At 32.4% G+C, this 21,281-nt stretch overlaps 1 protein-coding gene across 1 annotated transcript in view; it reads right to left on the bottom strand.

Moving 5' to 3' along the window:
• LOC140445067 (potassium voltage-gated channel protein Shaw-like) overlaps nucleotides 1–21,281 on the bottom strand; it is a 555,968-nt gene that overhangs the window by 61,355 nt on the left and 473,332 nt on the right. Inside the window, exon 6 of the mRNA XM_072536858.1 lies at nucleotides 8,235–8,531. Coding sequence (XP_072392959.1) covers nucleotides 8,235–8,531 — 297 coding nt within the window. The remainder of the gene's footprint in view (nucleotides 1–8,234; nucleotides 8,532–21,281) is intronic.

Raw genomic sequence — 21,281 nt, forward strand, 5'->3', positions numbered from 1 at the left:
ACTAATCATGGCAGAGTCTGCAGCTAATTGTTTTTATTAAGTTATTAAACATTTCCAAAGATATAACATCTATAGAATTAGTCTCTGGAAGGCAATTTTCTAAGTAATTTTGAAATATAGACCAGTCCGCTAAAGACTCTTTCCATTTTGTGAAGGTATGGATTTGGAGAATATTTCAAATCTATGGTGATTTGGATAGGGATGTGGATTGTACCCAGTAAGTCATTTAAAAGATTCCTGGTAGTAAAGCCTGTTAAATGAGGAGATACTAATGTTAAGTTGATCATTGAAGGACGTTCATTTGGTCTCCATATTTTGGTTGGTCTTCCGTCATTGAGTAAAATTAGATTAGTGTTGTCTAAAGCGTCAGTTAGAATATTACTGTGTGCACTATCCTGTGTGGAACCCCATCTACAGTGATGACTATTAAAGTCGCCACGAATTAAAACTCTGCCTTTAATTTGTCCAAATAAATTTTCCCAATCTTTGGATGCGACATATATTTTAGGAGGTTTGTAAACACATACTATTGATAATTTTACTTGTTCTAGAAAAACACCGCAAACCTCTATATTTGGATTGTAATTTGTTTTAAATTTTATATCTGAAAAGGAAATGTTGTTTGCAACTAAAACAGCAACGCCCCCCATCACATCGATCGATAACATTATTAAAACCTTTAATATATAAATTTTTATTTTGTGACAACCAAGTTTCGTTTAGAAGAATGACATTAATTGTATGACTTTCTAGAAAGAATATTAAGTGTTCTATGATTCCCCATCACTATCATGGAATTTCTTGTAGAATTTGTATTTGTATTTTTTCTTTATATGCCATAAACTCATTCCGATATGGGTTAGGAATTATAGGATGTGACACTGGTTTTGAACTTTAGAAGTTGAAGGAAACTGTAAGACAGTTTTACATTGAGTGAGGGATATGGCTTTTCGTTTAAGAGGATTAGAACTTTGTTTAGGTTTAGGAACGAATGAATTGTTTACTGTACGGTCATTTGCCGCAGTAGGGAGTTGAGGAAAGTTATTTAAGTTGCTAAACAATTTAAATTTATTATATGTCGTGATTTTGGCATAGGATAGGTTTTTTGCTATATACTCAGCTTCTTTAAATGTAGTATTCTAATCGCCATTATTATTTTAATATTATATTCATGTTGATAAGCTGGGCATTGTTTCGTTAGAGTCGTATGATCGTTTGTTTTACAGTGAAGACAATATTGTGAGTTACTACAGCGGGAGTTGTCTTCGTGTTCTTTGCCACAATTTTTGCATAAGCTGAAAGTGGACTTACACTGTCTAAGAGTATGACCAAATTTAAAACAATTTAAACACTGTACTACAGGGTATATGTATTGTTCAACTTAAAACCTTACCAAATATAACGTAATATATTGACGAATAATATTTCCTTCAAATGTTAAAATTACCATTTGCCTACGAACAAAAATAGTTTCATTATCTGAATCGATAAGCTTTCTTTTCATACGTCTTACCTCGGTTATTTTTTGGTCGGAAATAATATTATTCATCATATAATTTATGTCCAAAAAAGTATCAACCTGTGTAATTATTCCTTTTGTGATTAAAGAAATTCGAAATATAGTCAAAAAATTTATTGGAAATAATTATGTCGTGATTGACTAAACTTTTTACACAAGTGTAAAAATTAAAAATTACTTTCATTTTATTTTTACCAACGAGTTTAATATTGACCACATCTTTCTTAAAAAAGTTATTAATGAATAAATAATGACCTACTTGGACTGGTGATAAACGTTTAATATTTGGGTCGTTGGACACTACAAAAACAAAATACGGGCCTTTATCAGAAGACCTGTACCTAATATGTAAATCAAAACGGGTATTTGTAGCTTCCATGTTTTCTTTTTTATCAGGGGGTGTCCTTTCGCCACCCGAAGAATCATCCATTTTAAAATATAAAAAACAATCCTACGTTTATTTATTATTTCTAACTATCTGAAAAACCTAACTTTAACTGTTTTGAAATTGAAAATTAATGAGCACTTAATAGATGAAGACACTATCTATGCCAGCACACAACTGATAAAAATAATAAAAATCCTTACTTTTTGTTTCTTTTGGCAAAAAGAAAACAGACTGTGCTGGGTGAATTAAATGGCTTAGAGTCATATTATTGGCGTTCTTCGGTTGTTTTTCAGCTATTAAATAAGGTTTTCTGTTTCATTCTCTTTTAAGGCGCCTAAAACTTTGGCTAGATATTAATTTACTTGCAGTAACATTCAATTATTAAACTACGTATTCTTTAAACTGATTGTGTTCTTATTTCCCACGCCAGTGGGTGGTCCTTCAAGTTGGAGGTAATTACAAGATTTAGTACGCTCTAAATGGTAGCAATATCGCCATCCTAATTTGTTGAACACATGTGCGTTTAATTCTACCATAGGCCTTGCAAAATACTTTTTTTTCACAAATGAAGCGGATCGCATTGCAAAATAAGTAAAAAACAGTGAAACCGCGAGTGAAGTGAGAAATGTAGTGCCAAAAACTCTAAAATCATTTGGTAAAGTAAAGGTCGAAAATTTGTAACAAAACCAGTGAGACAGATGAGAGACTCATCTTCAATGCTATTCTACGATTAAACTACTGGCCAAAGCTCTTTAAAACCGCTGAAATAATACTAATCCTAACAGCAGAAAAAAATCCAAACGAGGTTTCATCATATAAGCCAATAAGCCTACTACCAGTCGTATCCAAAATACTTGAAAGGTTACTGTTACAAAAAATTAACTCAAACCCAAATACGGTGGAATGGATACCCAACCACCAATTTGGCTTTCGAAAAAAACACTCGTCAATACAGCAGGTTCATAGAATAGTACACACTATAAATTGTGCAATGGAAAGCAAACACTACTGCACAGCTGCTTTTCTAGATGTTAGTCAAGCCTTTGATAAGGTTTGGCACACAGGCCTGATTTTCAATCACGTGATTTTCATCACGTACCTGAAACTGTTAAAATCCTATCTGAGTGGGAGAAAATTCCGAACAAGAGTGAATGAAAGTAATTCCAATAATTTTCCTATAAAATCTGGTGTTCCAAAGGGCAGCGTTCTTAGACCAATATTATATGTGCTACACACAGCAGATCTACCCTCCATTAATGAAACCATCACTGGCACGTTTGCAGATGATGCTGTCATCCTTGCAGACGACGAAAATCCAACTATAGCATCTAACATTCTACAGGTATAACTCAATGAAATCGAGACATGGTCTTACAAGTGGAGAATTAAAATAAATGAAACAAAATCAGTCCAAGTGACTGTTACCTTGAGAAGCGACCCGTGTCCCCCAGTTTCACTTAACAATATCCAACTTCCGCAATCCTCTAGCACTAAATACCTAGGAATACATCTTGAGTCAAAACACACCTGGAAAGAACATATTCTTAAGAAGCGGAAACAAATTGACCTAAGAATGAAAGATCTAAACTGGTTAGTAGACAGGAAATCAAAACTGAGCATTGAAAACAAAATCCTTGTATACAAAACCGTCATAAAACATATCTGGACGTATGGAATCCAACTCTGGAATGTGCGAGCAAGTCAAACACAGCCATAATTCAAAGATGTCAATCAAAAATACTCCGAACGATAGCTGATGCACCTTGGTATGTGTCAAACCTAACACTTCATGAAGACCTAAGAATCCCGTTCGTACAGGATGTAATCACTAAATACAGCACAAAGCAACATGAAGCACTGGAATCGCATAGTTACCCCTTACTCCAATCTCTGCTAGAACACCAAGCCAATAGGAGACTCAAAAGGAACTGGCCAGCTGACCTGAAAACCGGTAAAAGTGGTCTTCTCAATAGAGAAGACCTCACCACGCCAACAGGAGCCCCTAGCTCCGCAGCCAGCAAATTAGCTTATAGAAATTTATTTGTATTTTGATTGCTAAAAATTGTGTCATAATAAAAAAAACCCGCGAAGTGAAAACATGTATAAAACCATAGAAATATTAAACTCCCAACAGAGCTCAACAAGTCGTTACTACTAAACTTTGGCTAGGACGTACTCAAGTTACCCATGGACCTATAATTGGTCACACTAATTTCACTTTATGTAACAACTGTAATGTTTGACTCAGTATTAAGCACGTTCTTGTTAAGTGTTTAAGATACCATCTGCAGAGACAAACCAACCACATTGAATCAACAAGTGAAATCTTTAGAGAAAAATTTAAAATTAAACATTTGATAAACTTCCTTACTAATATAATAATATAACAAAATTTAATATTTCCAAGTAAATTATCTCATGTGTATGTATATAATGTCATAAGTATTCATTTGACTCTCGACCTGTAAACATCGATACGAATTAGGCGAAAGTTGTAATTCGTAATCTACATCATACAGTGCCCATTAATATAATAAAAAGCGAAATAGAAAAACATGGGCATTTAGTACGAAATATTGTAAATATAAAACACAGAGTAAGTAAGGACCCTCTAATGATGTTCTACGTCGATATAGAACCTAATCGAAATAATAAAAAAATATATGAAATTCAATTTATAAACAATGCGAAAATAGTTATTGAGCCACCGTATAAAAAGAATAATATTGTCCAGTGTACCAGATGCCAATTGTATGGACACTCTAAGACATACTGTAATAGACCTTATCACTGTGTCAAATGTGGAGGCAACCATATGTCAGCTGATTGTAAAAAACCTAGAGACACACCTGCCATATGTGCTCTCTGCAATGGAGCACACACCGCAAATTACAAAGGATGCATAGTATATAAAGAGTTAATTAGCAGTAGAAACAGAGCAAGAGGAGTATCATCGCACACTCCAGCGAACAATCAACTACAATATAACAGAAATACAGTACAGAATAATCCGCACTTAAACAATCAAAATCACGCGACTTACACACAAGCAACGGGTGGAACAAATGTAAATAATGTCCATAAAAATACGAATTCATACAACCAGAATCATGCAACTTACGCTCAAATAACAAGTGGAACACACGTAAGTAATACAAACAGTGACATTGGAGAGATGATGAAGAGTTTCCTTAACGAATTCAAAGCTATGTTTTCACAACTAATTAATCAAAATAGCGTGATCTTAAACATGCTTTCCACAGTAATAAATAAAATTAGTAATGGAACTTAAGTCACTACGAATTGCACAATGGAATGCCAACGGCCTAGGCAACCATAACACAGAAGTTACTAACTTTCTTAAACATAACAAAATTGATGTTTTACTCATATCGGAAACCCATTTCACTGACAGAACGATGTTCAAGATCCCTCATTATTCTATTTACAACACCAACCATCCTGATGGAACAGCACACGGTGGCGCTGCTATTATTGTACGTAACACTATACCACACTATGAGGAAATAATGTATCAGACGGAAAAAATACAAGCTGCAGTAATCTGTATCAGTTCTCAACCATGGTCTTTTGACATTGCGGCAATGTACAGCCCTCCAAGGCATAATATCACCACAGCAGAGTATGAAGATTTCTTCAAACATCTATCAAACAAATTCGTAATTGGAGGTGACTGGAATGCCAAGCATACAGACTGGGGATCAAGACTATGTACGACAAAGGGAAAAAATCTCAGACAAGCCATAGCTAACACAAACAGCTCTTACTTATCTACAGGGCAACCCACCTACTGGCCATCAGATCCAAACAAAATCCCAGATCTACTCGACTTCTTTATCCTCCATAACATGGCCTTAAATTATTTTGACATACAAGCATCCTGGGATCTGTCCACCGACCATACTCCCATAATTGTGACACTATCTACGCAAATTATAAAACGTCCGAATATCCCTAAGTTGACAACATCAACAACCAACTGGAATATATTCGAGTCTTACATAAATGAAAATTTAAATTTAAATATAAGATTAAAGCAACCAGACGATATCGATAATGCTGTGCTTCTTCTCACCCAAACTATACATGCAGCCGCTGAAATAGCTACACCCCCTCTGAATGACAAAGAACCAAGTGACACCAACATACCCGTATATATAAAACGTCTTGTTGCACAAAAAAGAAGAGCCAGGCGCATATGGCAAAGAAGTCGCAATCCTATAGATAAAAATGAATACAATAGATTAACACGGCAACTTAAAACTGCTCTACAAGACGCGAGGAATGATACATTTGAAGTATTTATCAACAGCCTATCAAAAGAAGACCACAGCATCTGGAAAGCAACGAAATCATTCAAGACACCTACACAGCACATACCACCTCTAAGGAAAGCCGATGGAAGCTGGGGAAAAACCGAACAAGAAAAGGCATCAATCTTTGCTGAACATCTCTCACACGTTTTTGGTGCACCTGAACTTAATAACAATAATAACGAAGAACAAGTTAAAAACTTCTTAGACGCTCCATGCCCAATGATGCTACCAATCAAATGCTTTACTCCTAATAATGTCAAACAACAAATTTCTAGATGCAATAACTACAAAGCACCAGGCTTTGACATGATCACTGGGCTAATATTAAAAAAATTACCGAGAAAATCAATTGTCCTACTAACAATGATATATAATAGTATCATAAGATTAGCCTACTACCCGATTAATTGGAAGTTCGCACAAATAATTATGATTAGTAAACCAAATAAACCACCACATATTACTACTTCATATAGACCAATCAGCTTACTTCCAATAATGTCAAAAATCTTAGAAAGACTTCTGCTCCAAAGATTCTCAGAAGACATCAAAATTAATTCAGTGATCCCCACACACCAGTTTGGTTTCCGCGAAGCCCATTCAACTCTACAACAGTGTCATAGGATTGTTAAAAACATTAATGTATGCCTCGAAGAGAAAAAAATTTGCACTGCTGCCTTCCTGGATATAAAACAAGCCTTCGACCGTGTTTGGCATGATGGTCTCCTGTATAAACTTAAGTCATCCTTTCCCACTCCTCACTATCTACTCTTAAAATCATACCTCACAGAACGTCACTTTCAAGTCAGATTCCTTACAGAAACCTCTCATTACTATCCCATAAAATCCGGTGTTCCTCAAGGAAGTGTCCTGGGTCCCCTCCTGTACCTCATATACACTGCTGATATTCCAACAACAAATACGACCACAGTAGCCATGTTCGCAGATGACACCGCCATAATATCCATCGATGATGACCCCCCAAGTAGCATCAGGAAACCTTCAAATACACATGAACCTACTACAAGACTGGATGAATAGATGGAAAATCAAAGTTAATCATACTAAGTCTAATCAAATTACATTCACCAAAAGAAACATCATATATCCAAGAATTAGACTGAACAACATATTACTACCAGTAAAAACAGAAGTCAAATACCTGGGTATGACACTTGATCAAAAGCTCACTTGGAAAGCACACATCTTGGCAAAAAAAATCCAAATCAACATGAAAATACGTCAAATGAATTGGTTAATAGGCCGAAAATCACAGTTATTTACAGATAATAAACTTCTCTTGTATAAGTGCATAATAAAGCCTATATGGACATATGGGGTGCAACTATGGGGCTGTGCAAAGCCTTCTAATACCAAAATCATTCAGAGGATCCAATCCAAAATACTCAGAATGATTTTCAATGCGCCGTGGTACGTTAGTAATAAAACACTACATGATGACTCTGGTATACCGTTCGTTGAAGACGAAATCAGCAGACTAACAATAAATTATTTAGAACATCTGCCAGCCCACCCCAACGAGGAAGCAAGACAACTACACCTACAACCAGAAGTCAGACGAAGATTGAAGAGACAGTGGCCAACAGACTTTATTCACTAATTTTAATTTTAATTTTAATTTCCATTTCAATTCTAGTTTCAAATTATAATCCTACACTAATTTTATTTGTTAGTGTTAGTATTGGGAGTGTTATCAGTGGATAATTTCTCCTCTCATGTATTTGCAATACTCACATTTACTAATAGCTTGTAATAGCAGATTGTAAATTTGCAAATTTAATAAAAAAAAAAAATATAATGTCATAATAACCTCAGAGGTTGATGCGACTATGTAAAATAAAAAAAAAATGATGTTATTCTATGTAACTGGCAGATCGTTGAAGAGATCCTCAACAAAACTTTAGTTAGGAAAGAGTTAGGACGCAGTATGTTATGCAATAATTTACTCTGTTTAGCTAATAATACTTACTTGCAACTTTTCGGCGTAGTACACCAAACTGGCAAACACAACGATGCCAAGAACAAGGAAAAAAACTAATAGTCCCAATTCTTTTGCTGATGCCTTAAATGTATGTATTAAAATTTTTAAACCAGGAGAATGCCTAGTTAATTTAAACAGTCTAAATATTCTGATTATGCTAAAAAAATCTAAAAGTTGATTTTTCTTTTCAGACAAAAGAATTAAGTCTATATAGAAACTAAGTGTCGCTGCGAAGTCAATTATATTTACTGGGGATTTGATAAAGTCCACTAAGTTTGGCGAAACCTGAAACAAAAGTATATTCGTTAATATAATATAAAAGTCGTTTAAACTTTGTATTTATTATAGTTAGTAGTTAAAATTAGTTAGTAGTAAAAAGAAAGTAGTTAAAATAATATCTTCCTCGTACCACATCTTAACAAATGCGTCTCTAAGATGGTGCAGAGAGATGTGAAAAGTTGAGTTCTTATGAAAAAGAGCATCAAAAAGTATGTATCCCTCACTTCATTTCAATTTAAAAATCAACCGGTATATATATGTATATATATATATATACCAAGGCTACATAATAGATGTATATATATATATATATATATATATATATATATATATATATATATATATATATATATATATATATATATATTATTTTATATATAATAAACAGGTTGATAATTATAAATATCGACTTTTCCTTGAAATGGTTTACATTAATAAAACTCCTGAATCTATCATAAGACACAAACCATTTAAGTAATATTAACTGCAACATACTAAACAATATATTATAATATGATAGATCTTAACCGTTTAAAAAACAAACTCACTTAATAATCTTCTAGTAACTCTACCTACAATTTAATTCATTTCTCAATATCAGTATTACAATAACTAACTACGTACCATCAATGACATTTTATAGATTAATTTGACATGTTCCTGATTCTTTCTCATTACTCTACTATTTCCGCCGACCATCCATTTATGACTAATTTTAACACCCTCAAAATCATTGATTAATGACCCCTATTAATGAATGATTTTCTATTAATGAACGATTTTATTATATGCAACACAACATACATTGCTTGTATTAATTAATTTAACCACATTTAACGCTCTATGATTGGCAGTGACCTGTGGTGTAGGCAACCAAACATATAGGTACCTATTTATCTTATATACTAAAACGCTAAGTCCTTTTCTTGTCCACCACTTTACTCAAAAACCATATTAGATAATTAAAATATTTTTTCGGATTATTATTAGTATTACGTATGAGATTGTCAAGATATACTTTTGGTACAAAAATTCACTATCGGTTTTGAGATGACCGGAAGTTAAAATTTACTTTAAGTTTTGGACCCCACAATGTATATATGGATCGAAAGGTCTCGTCGAGACGAATCTAAATATGTACTTCCGGTTGCGATCCGACACCAAAAGCGACCCGAAACGCGCATAAAACGTCAAGATAGAGCAAATCTGATACCGGATTCGTGATCAGCATGCAAAATTAACTGCTAAATGATAACATTGTAACAAAAAACATTGTTGTCGACGAAATATTTCGTGATATTTAATACACTTTTTACTTGTATTATTATTGATGAATATTATGTATATTCTTGCTTATATTGTTTGTATTGATCTCTTAATTTTTCTCGCAAAATAAAAATTTCATTTAAAAAACTCGATCTCGAGTTGGTCCGCTAGTATTCCCACTAAAAAATTATTTAAAATGACATAGCCGCTGTAAGTACTGTCTGTCATTGTATGTCATTATTTATCGTTAAGTAAATAAAAATTTAAACTAAGATATTTTTATTTCTGAAAAGTTCGGTCGACGGAAAAATTTTGTAACGAACTCGTGAATTAAAATGGCGATTAACAATTTCAAACATTATATCGAAAATATCTCAATTGTTAATCGCCCTTATTAATACACTTGTTGGTTAAATAACTATTAATTGCATCTTTCCACCTTATAATATCGATAATACTGTCATAATAATTGTTTACTTTAAATTATTTACTAAAAATTGTCCAATATAAGAATTCACCCTATAAAATATAGTGTATTGCGGTTACCATAGCTCCTAAATAATTTTTTTTTATTTGAATTAATATGTCTCTGCTGCAATGATCATTGACACGAACAGTATTGTGTACAATAATTACAATAAGCACATGTAACTAATTGCTACAGTTAATCTATAAGCTTAGAACCTATGACTAAATAATATAATATAAGTAAAGTACATGGAAAACAAGGGGTCATATTCTGTTGAACAACTGAATGTCTTTCAAGAAACCAATTAGGTTAAAGACTTGATCGCGTGAGTTTAAAACGTCTTTGATATTAGACTTAAGTTTATGTTGCACTCTGTGTTTTGCGTAGTGGGGACACTCGATCAGGATGTGTTTTACAGTTAATGCACTTAAGCAGATTTGGCAATTGGGCTTCGGCTCGGACTTCATTAAGTATTCATGTGTGAATCGGGTATGTCCTATTCTTAATCTTCGGATGACAGCTTTTTCGTTTCTAGAGATTGTTGGAAGTTCAAATTTTTCAACAGTCTGCCGGATCTCATGTAATGCACTCTTGATTGTGTTCCAGTGGGTTTGCCAGGTATGATACTGTTGTTGAACGTTAGATCGTTCACTATCTGTATTTTCAGAAGTTGTCGCTAAAACTTCTTCGTTATGGAGTTCAGTAACTGTTGCTTTCATCCAGCTCTGCAACGTCATCTTCTTCACTGTCTGATAGGAGTAAAACATATAACTCAGCTTCACTCAAAGGTTTATTCTTTTTCCACATTTTGATATAATATTGCATACTTCAAGATTAATGCTTGCATTAAATTTAATTTCCACAAACATAATCATTTGGCCTTGATTACGTTCACTGGTAAACAGAGACGGCTGTGTTTTACGTGTACCTACAAACATATTGAAAATATTCTTCGAAATCCGAAGACCGGGTCAGGACTGACCCGGCATCATAGATGTTACGTAGAGGAAAAACTGTAACTTGCATGTGCACGAATAATACATGAAAAAATATATTGAAATAAATAAGGAGAACTTACGATCAATCAAATTTGTAAAAAAATTATTTCATGAAATATTAAGAAATCAGTAAATTTCGGGTCACGCTTGACCCAGTCTTCATACTCCGAAGGTTAATACCTGCATAAAAAGTATACTACTTTAGTAAAGATAAAAGCAATATATCAAGACAAGTATTTGAATATCAACCAGAATGGAAAAGAGAGATAGGAAGACCAGACAATAGCTGAAAAATACTTACTACGAGAGAACACGGAGAAATTGGACTAAGATGCGGTAAAATCAAAAACAGAGCAAGAAATAAAAGAGAATGGAAGGAACTGATACAGAGTTTATTGAGAGAATAAACAAGAAAGAAGATGCGCTGACCCTACCAAGCAATCTCACACTTTTGGCCAAGAAACGCATAAGCGTCTAATAATCCACAAGGAGGGATGGAACTAAAGAGATATTCATCTTCCGAATATTTATTTTTTAAAACTTGAACCGTTGTTTATTATTCACCTTGTATAAAATAATAATATTATTTAATTATTTTAATAAGACAGCTATCATCTGCATATATCCATACAAATATTTTAGTAGTTTTAAACTATAAAAGGGCTACCAGATCATTTTAGTATTTAAGTGAAATCTTTTTATATGCTAAAAACATGTTTTACTCACTTTGGCTGTTCTGCTTCGTTCCTATTTTAATGCTTAAGATTATCTTACTTGACACTTTATAGTAAGAGGGTGCTACTAATTTTGCTAATTAACTTACACTGACGGAATGTTTACTCATTCCACGAAACGAGATCTTTCTTAATTGTTGCTACAATATTTAAAGTAATCCTCGTGGTTTAGTGGTGAACGTCGGTCGTCCTACGTTTTAATAACATAGACTGTCTAAGACAATAACCTTATCTTAACCAGCATTAATTTTGTCATTTTCTCAGCTTTGCTAACTTAGAAAATACGCTTCTAAATAATTACGGCTAGAGGAGTGAAAATTGCAAAATAAGACCGTTGCTAGAGTAATAAGTAATGAAGGACTGACGAATAATGTATAAAGGTGGCCAAAAAATAAAATGTTATAGTAACAAAAATTCTTCTTTTATTAAAGGTTTAAAAGAAAATAACTGTAGTAAAACTTTTGGCAATTTTCAGTTTGAGTCTATTTGACCTAAGCAGAATCTTGTTTCGTTTAAACATAAATACATAAGTAGTTATCAAAAAATTATGAAGAGTTTTGCGACAATTGTTACTTTTAAATTTTGTGTAAATATTAGTTATACGTTCTGTCCACCTAAAATTAAAACAATTATATTTTCTAGTTATTTAATATTTTGGCCAATTGATTATTGGTTTCCCCAGAAGTGCCCAACAATTTATTGAACAAGGACGTAAGCAACTTAACCCTGCGTTAGTGTGCCTAGATAAATTAGCACGACAGGTGTTCCGGGGTATGTCATACCCCAAACTAAACTAACGCAGGAAGTTAAAATTTTTAAATTTAATCAGTTAAAATGGCTAATCTTGGTTTTTACTTATTAAATATGGTACGGTAAAAGTCATACATTTATGCTAGTCAAAAAATACGAGTGAACAATAATACACTCAGAAAAATTTTATTGATCACACAACTCTAAATAAACTTAAATAAACTAAACTAGCCTTCTTCTTCTTCAAGTGCCGTCTCCATCAATGGAGGTTAGCGGTTATGGTGGCAAACGTTTGTCTATCTTAACTAGCCTAAGATTCTACAAACGAAAGAAAAAAATGTTTGCCAAAATACATTGACAAATAAAAAAGTTACGACTCCTCAAAATTGTCGCAATTTGAACATGTCATTATTGTCGTTAATTCTTGGACAAACAGAACATCTTCTGCTTGTCCTACGTCGCTTAGATCCCAACTGATGTACTTCTGGTTGCTAATTAGCACGTAGTGGTCGACGCAAGGAAGGGTTTTTTCTTTGTTGGTTTCGAAACTAAGAAATCAGCTGCGCACCCAGTTCTTTCAAAAAAATTCGTCTTTTCACTTTACTGTTTTTTGTATTTGTTTTATATATAACTTGAGCATTCACTTTAGCTGTATTCAAAAAGAAAAAAAAATAGTGTCAAAGTCCAACGACGACTATTTTTTGATACGCTGCAATCAGCAGATAGCTCATCCTATGTGTCTACACCGCCTTTGGTTGAATTGTAAAAGTCGATAATTTCAGGTAATTTCTTTTCACCAGTTTCTTCAACTATATCTCTAATTGTTGCCAATTTGTCGATCTATTTTCGTTCTACTCTATTTTGAACATTGTCGAATCGCAAACATTGCAACAAAATGGTATATCTTTGTTGTGATATTCTTGTTGGAATGAGATCAATAGCGCTGCCATCAGTATTCCAAAGATCTGAAATATTTTGTCGGTTTGACTTGTTGAGTCCCGTCAAATAGAGCAAGCCTATAACAGCTTTGATTTCTATTTTGTCAGTTTCTTTGAGTAAATACTGATGTCGTGCATCGTATCGTGGGACTTTTGTCGCTAATTTTACATTTGTATAGTGAACAATGTCATCTAACATTTCTTCTGTAAAGAATAACAACCAACAATCAAGAACACTCTGCCTTTCTCGTGCTATTCCTTTTACAATTAATTAGATTGTCCGACCTTGTTCTCACTTGTTTGTTATTTGGAAGCTTGAACCACTTTGATTTGTCTTTATCCAAACAGTATCTCTTACCATTATTCTCACTACCACTTTCTGAATCACTTGAAAATTCACTTTCTTCTTCAGCCTCCACTTCTTCAGAATCCTCCCTTTTGTGTGCTGTCTCTCCTTGAGCCCCTTCTTCCAATGTGATTGCCTCTTGACTTTATAATGCGGTTTATTCTTCCTCAGATTCACTATCAATGAACGATTTATCATCGTCAGAAATACTGCCAAAATCCATTCATAAACGTTTTAACCTTTCCTGCTCTTGTTCGTAAGACATAATTATTCTATAATTCAGTATCGCTGAAAGAAAAATAAAAATCATAGTACATCTCGAAAAAATATTAAAAATATGTAAATTTACCTCTAAGACACAAAACAACTAAAAGTTACAACAGTAGTGTACCTATCACACACCCCAACCGTCTTTGACCAACTCCTAATTCAAACTGAAATTGTATGTACAGCTGTTAACAAGGTCATCGTGAGAAAAGATGTATAAACTACAGCTACTAGGCGCTAGACTGCGCTATTTCATCTACTTTCGATTTTATAGGAATAAAAGGAGTACCTGTGGTATGGTATACCCCAGAACACTAACCGAGGGTTAAGAATAAATTTACATGAATAAATATGTACTTTAGAGGTGAAACTATTCACAGAAAATATATGACAAACATTAATATTATACTTTTTACTAGATTAATGACTTTAACATAAATCAATTTCAAAGTCAAACAGCGCATGTGTTTTTTACCTTTGTGACGGTCACTTCTGAGATGTCTAATGGATTAATTTATTTATCTTCTTCTTAACGTGCCCCATCCCTAAGGAGATTGGCGATCATCATGGCCCATTTGACTCCACTGCAGCTGTTCTGAAAAGTTCTATTGACGTTTTCCCACTCCATTGTCTAAGATTCGTCAGCCAGGACGTGCGTCTTCTCCCCTGTCCTCTTTTGCCTTCCACCTTTCCTTGAATGACCAGCCGAATCAATTTGTATTTTTCGTTTCTTAGTATGTGACCAAAGTAGCTCATTTTTCTTTTCTTTATAGTGTTGAGTATTTCTTGATCTTTTTTCATTCTTCGTAGCGTTTTCGCATTTGTTATGTGTTGTGTCCAAGATATTTTCTACATTCTTCGATAACACCTCATTTCAAAGTTAATGAGTTTTTTCTCTGTCGCCCCTGTAATTGTCCATACTATAGGACAGAGAACACGTAGCATCTCAATAATGTAGTTCAATACGCCGTTTTATTTGCTTACTTCTATCCCATTCTTCATTTAGTTCGCAACCTAAGTATTGATAACTGTGCACCCTACCTAAAAGTTTTCCTTTAGCATAAACACTGTCTTCCTTAATCTTGTTCTTGCTTACCACCATGATTTTTGTTTTATTTATATTCAGTGCCATTACATACCTTTCGCAGTATTGGGTAATGCGATCAACCAACATCTGTAGTCCTTCTCTGCTGTCCGCAAGGAGTATTGTGTCCTCTGCGTATCTAAGATTATTCAGAAGTGCTCCGTTAATAAATATACCTTCATTTACGTCTTTTAATACCTCTTTAAACAATTCTTCTGAATACATATTAAAAAGTAAAGGAGAAAGCACACATCCTTGTCTTACTCCACGATTTATAGGTATTTCTTTCGATTGTTGTTGGTCTACTCGTATTATGGCTTTCTGATATAGGTATAGATTGGCAATGATTCTCACGTCTTCGTCATCTTGTTCTGTGTTCTGTAGTATTTTTGCCATTCGTCGGTGTTGTACTTTGTCGAAAGCTTTTTCGAAGTCGACTAGACATATGAATACGTCGCAATTGACATCTCGACATCGTTTGATTAGTATTTTTACAGTAAATAATGCTTCTCTGGTGCCAAAGCTTTTCTGAATCCCAATTGGTTTTCAGCTTTTTTATCATCTAGCTTTTTATAGACACGTTCGTCTATCACTCGCAAGAACACTTTTAGAATATGGTTCATCAAGCTAATTGTCCTGTGCTCTTCACACTTCATTGCGTTTGATATTTTGGGTATTGGAATAAATATTGATATTAATTATTCTTTCGGAATCTCTCCCGTATAATAAATGTCATTAAATAAGTCTATTAGTGTACCCATATGATTTTTTGTTAATATTCTTAAGATTTCTGTAGGTATTTCGTCTGGTCCCATTGCCTTCTCATTTTTTGTACGATTTAGCGCTTTCTCAATTTCGTCTTTGGTGATTGGTGGTCCATTTCTTCCTCTTGGTTCAATTATTTCAATTTTCTCGTCGTCTTCGAATAGCTCCTTTATGTATTTTTCTCATCTGTTTATTTTATCTGTAGATTATATTATTATCTTTATATTTTTATGCATGATATTTCCGACACGCTTCTTCTTGTATATGCCAGCTGTCTCTTTGATTTTTCGGTGTATGTTAAAACTGTCAAGTTGTTTATCTAACCTCTCTATTTCTTCTCACTTTTCTAATAGCCACAGTTCCCTAGCTTCTTTGATTTTCTGTTTGATTATTTTATTAATTTTTTTGTAGTGTTGTTCGTTTTTACTTTTGTATGCCCTTCTTTCCGTCATCAGTTCTTTTATCTCTTGTGTGATCCATTGTTTACTTTTAGATGATGTGTCTACTTGCAATTTTTGTTTTGTGATATTTCTCAAGATCTCCTCTACTTTCCTCCATTTATCTGTTGTTGTCAATTGCTTTTGCCTTTCTACTTCCTGAACTTTTTTGTGCACTTGTTCTTGTTGGTATATATCAGTTTATTTTAGTTTTCTCAGATTGATTTTCGGTGTTTTGGCAATTGTTTTTAACTTTTTTAACTTGAGTTTCATGTTTGCTAGAAGTAGGTTATGGTCATTTATTATATCTGTTCCTGGATACGCTTTAGCCGGAATTATGGCATTTTGGAATTTTTGATTTAATATTATGTAATCTATTTGGTTTCTTATAGTTATTTCACCATCATCTTTAGGTGCTTTCCATGCATATATTCTTCGATTTGAGAGTTTATACCACGTGTTTTTGATAATGAGTACGTTATCTTTGCAAAACTGAACTAGTCTTTCACCTCTTTCATTACATGTTCCCAGTCCGTGTTCTCCTACTACTTCTCCATATCTTCCTTTCCCTACCTTTGAGTTAAAGTCACCTAAAATCAAATTTACTTCTTCTTTTTTAGTTTCATTGAATGTTAAGTCATTGAAGAAGCTGTTTACTTCTTTTTCTGTGCTATCAGATGTTAGTGCATACACTACCATGATGTTTATGTTGCAATAGTGTCATTCTATTCATTATGGGTATGAACCCTTTGACTATTTTTAACTATTATAATTTATTTATAATAATAAAAAATCCATGTCTGGATTAAAAAATATTGGAAAAATATTCCGACCCAAACACATTTTTTTAAAATGGATTCTGCCTTTGAAAAGAAAATTTAATTTAGTGGTGAACATTAGTTTTATAGTTTTAGGTATTTTTTTTTGTAAAGTTTTAAATTTGCCGTAAACTAATTGTTCGAACCCAAATTCAGATTTATGCTTTAATCTGTGCCTTCTAAGAATTGCAAGGCAAAACAGTCGTTGATAAAGATGTTATTGGAGACATGGGGAATCTAAAATTGCATTTCACATTTCCTTTCCATTTATTCCGGTATACTCTTTATGAGTACTAAAACCAATTCGCTAAGGGTTTTTGCTTAGTTGAGGAGATATGTTTTGGAATGCAATTTTAGATTCTCCATGTCTCTAATAACATCTTTATCAACGTCTCTTTTGCCTTGAAATTCTTAGAAGGCACATATTAAAGCATACATAAATCTGAATTTGGTTTCGAAAACTTAGTTTACGGATTTATTATCAGATGCCGCTATTTGCGTCCATACGAAGCCACGTTAGAGTTGCTTACTAAACCAAGAATTATTTATTTTCACGTTCTGAGCGTCTGTGAATAACCGTCTCTGATGATCCCTATTAGGGTAAAATACGTATACGCGGATATACAGACGCAGTATACGTGAAATCAAATCTTAACTGTCTTTTTCCTTTTAAACTTGCATTCTGAAATTATGTGAATTGTGAGAGGTCAAAGTATAAAAACAGAGGAAGGCAAGTTTTTCGTAAACTAATAACTATTTTATTATTTTCGTCCCAAACGGATTTAAATCTTTTGTTCTATTGTATTGTTTGTCTATTTTATGCATGTTCTTTCTTGTTTTGCGATATTATTATAAATACATATAACAACTCGTGTTAAAAGGAGTACAAATTTATACCTCATTATCATTTTTTGCATACTATAAATGAATATGCTCATTGTTTATTGTAATTAGTTATATTACGATGTACAATTTTGTTTGTGACAACTGAACATATTGTTCTAAACCATATTTTACAATTTGCATGAGTATAAAACAACCAATTGAATAAACGTCCTTTATACATTTTCTTGGAATGCTTCATTAAAATTCGTTTAAATTTTAATATAACTGCTCATTTCATTTGGTATTTAAATTAAAGTTGTAGCTGGAGCTTTGTTATACAATAATTATTCTTGTTTTATTTGAAATTCTCCAATAGTGCCGCATAAACAAAAATATGATTTTAGTTACTTTTTATTAGGCTTTTGAAATGTTGGAGAAAAACAAATTGGAAACAAACAAAGATTGGACAGATCAGATAGCAAAAGCATAAATGTACTATCTGTGAAAAACTTAAAAAAGGAATACGCTGCCACATTGAATCAACTTGTTGGTTTAAACCAAAGGATAATCAAACTAATAAGGATGATCAAATTGAACTTATCAATAATTCACAGTTAGAATGTGAACGACAAAATGATAATCCAAAAAACTATTAATACTGCCATTAATAAAAATAAAATTAATGTTGAATAAAAATATTGAGCTTTTTGGAATATATGACTCAGGTTCAAACGTTTCATTAATAAATTCAAAGTTATTAAAAGTAAATAACAATAATTCAATTAATCCTAACAATATTAATTTAAAAACTATTAATGGCATTACAAAAACCAGTGATATGGTAAAATAACTTGTAAAAATTTTTGATATAGAAAAAGAGACAGAAGTCTTTATGATTGAAAAAGATAATTTTGATTACGATTTTTTAATTGGTTTAGACTATAAAAAATTATATTTGTGTCAAAATAAAAACTTGCAAATAAGTCAAAACGTGCCTATTCAGAAGGATATTACTACAAAAATTAAACTAATTCTTCAAAAAATTGTGACATTTATAAGAAAATAAAAGACAATAATCAACAAATAAAATTTTATTCTAAGGAAACAAATGAAATTAATAGTTCAAATGAAATGAGAAATAAATATTTAATAAATTTCAATGAACACTTTGAAGAGACAAATTTTAAAATTCATTTAAACCATTTAGATTGTGATCAACAATCAATAATAAAAACATGTGAAAACAAATATGTCTTTGCAAAAGACAAATATGATGTAGGGACAGTGAAGTATTATGAAGCACACATTGATTTATTAGAAGAGAAATATTGCAACTAAAGGCCATATCAAACCACAGTTGATGATAAAAAGAAGATTGAGAAACAAAATTCATTGCTACTAGACAAGAATCCAATAGAAGAGTCTTACAGTCCTTTTGCAGCCCCAGTTACATTAGCTTATAAAAGATATGACAATTCAAAGTCAAGATTGTGCATTGATTTCAGAGACTTGAATAAAATTGTAGTGCTTCAATCAAAATCGTTTCCACTTACAGAGGATTTAATGGTAAAGACAAGAAATTTCAAATTTTTCTCAACACTGAACATAAACTCTGCTTTTGGTTAATGCCTATGCGCATTACAGATAGGCACAAAACTGGATTTGTTACACAAGAAGAACACTTTTAATGTACTTGTTTACCATTTGGTTTAAAAACAGCTCCAGCAATATTCCAAAGAATAATGTGTAACATAATAAGAAAACACAAACTTGCAGATTTCACAGTAAGCTACATAGATGACATACTCATTTTTTCAAAAGCATTCTAGGAACATATCAGACTTCTAGCACAACTGTTTAAAGCAATCAAAAGTGAAGGATTTAGATTAAAATTTGTAAAATGCATGTTAGCAGCTTAATTGGTAAAACACTTGGGTCATCTAATGAAAAATAATTGTGTAAAGCCACTGAAGGATAACTTGATTTCAATAAAAAACTTTCCAATACCTAAAACACAGAAAAATGTTTTTAGGGAAGATAAATTTCTATCATAAATATGTGCCAAAAATAGTAATAAAATTTGATCCTTTGCATAATCTTCTGAGAACAGGTTAACCAATTAATTGGACTAAAAAATGCCAAAAAACATTTAAAGATTTAAAAAATGTATCTGTGAAATAACTCAACCTGTACTAACTATCTTCGATCCAACTCTACCGATACATACATATATATATATATATATATATATATATATATATATATATATACCGATACATACATATATACCGATACATACATATATATATATATATATATATATATACCGATACATACATATATATATATATATACATATATATATATATATATATATATATATATATATATATATATATATATATATATATATATATATGTATGTATCGGTAGAGTTGGATCGAAGATAGTTAGTACAGGTTGAGTTATTTCACAGATACATTTTTTAAATCTATATATATATATATATATATATATATATATATATATATATAGAAATGTTTCTTCAACGTCGATATTCCCAAAAAAAAATCTTTATTTCGAAATAAAAAGTTACAATTTTTGAGAAATTCTACAAACTACTACATTTAATGATTTAAAGTTGACTATTGAAACATAATAATTACAATAATAATAAAAATATTGATTTCTTCCTATTTATAACGTCGGATATCGGAATCTGCTGATTCTTAATAGTAAGGGAGCTTATGGCTACATTTCTCCTCCCTCCATTGGTTGGGACTTCGTCCTCGAAGTTTTGGTTACTTCGGCTATCAGCTCGTCTAGTATCTGGATCTGGGCAGGATGCAATTTTTCTCCAAATAGGATTTTGGAAATTCGTTTTCTTTTCCTAATTAGGAAGATTATTAGGAAAGCTAAAATAGTTAAAAATATTATAACAGAAGTGGTGCTCAGTCCTATGGATAATCGGGGTAGTACTTCTATGGTATCTATTGGTTGAATTTGGCCATGTGTCTCTGGGATTGTTAATTTTTCAATTTTCATCTCATGGTTTGGTA

Source organism: Diabrotica undecimpunctata, chromosome 7 (genome assembly GCF_040954645.1).
Source record: "Diabrotica undecimpunctata isolate CICGRU chromosome 7, icDiaUnde3, whole genome shotgun sequence".
NCBI lineage: Eukaryota > Metazoa > Arthropoda > Insecta > Coleoptera > Chrysomelidae > Diabrotica > Diabrotica undecimpunctata.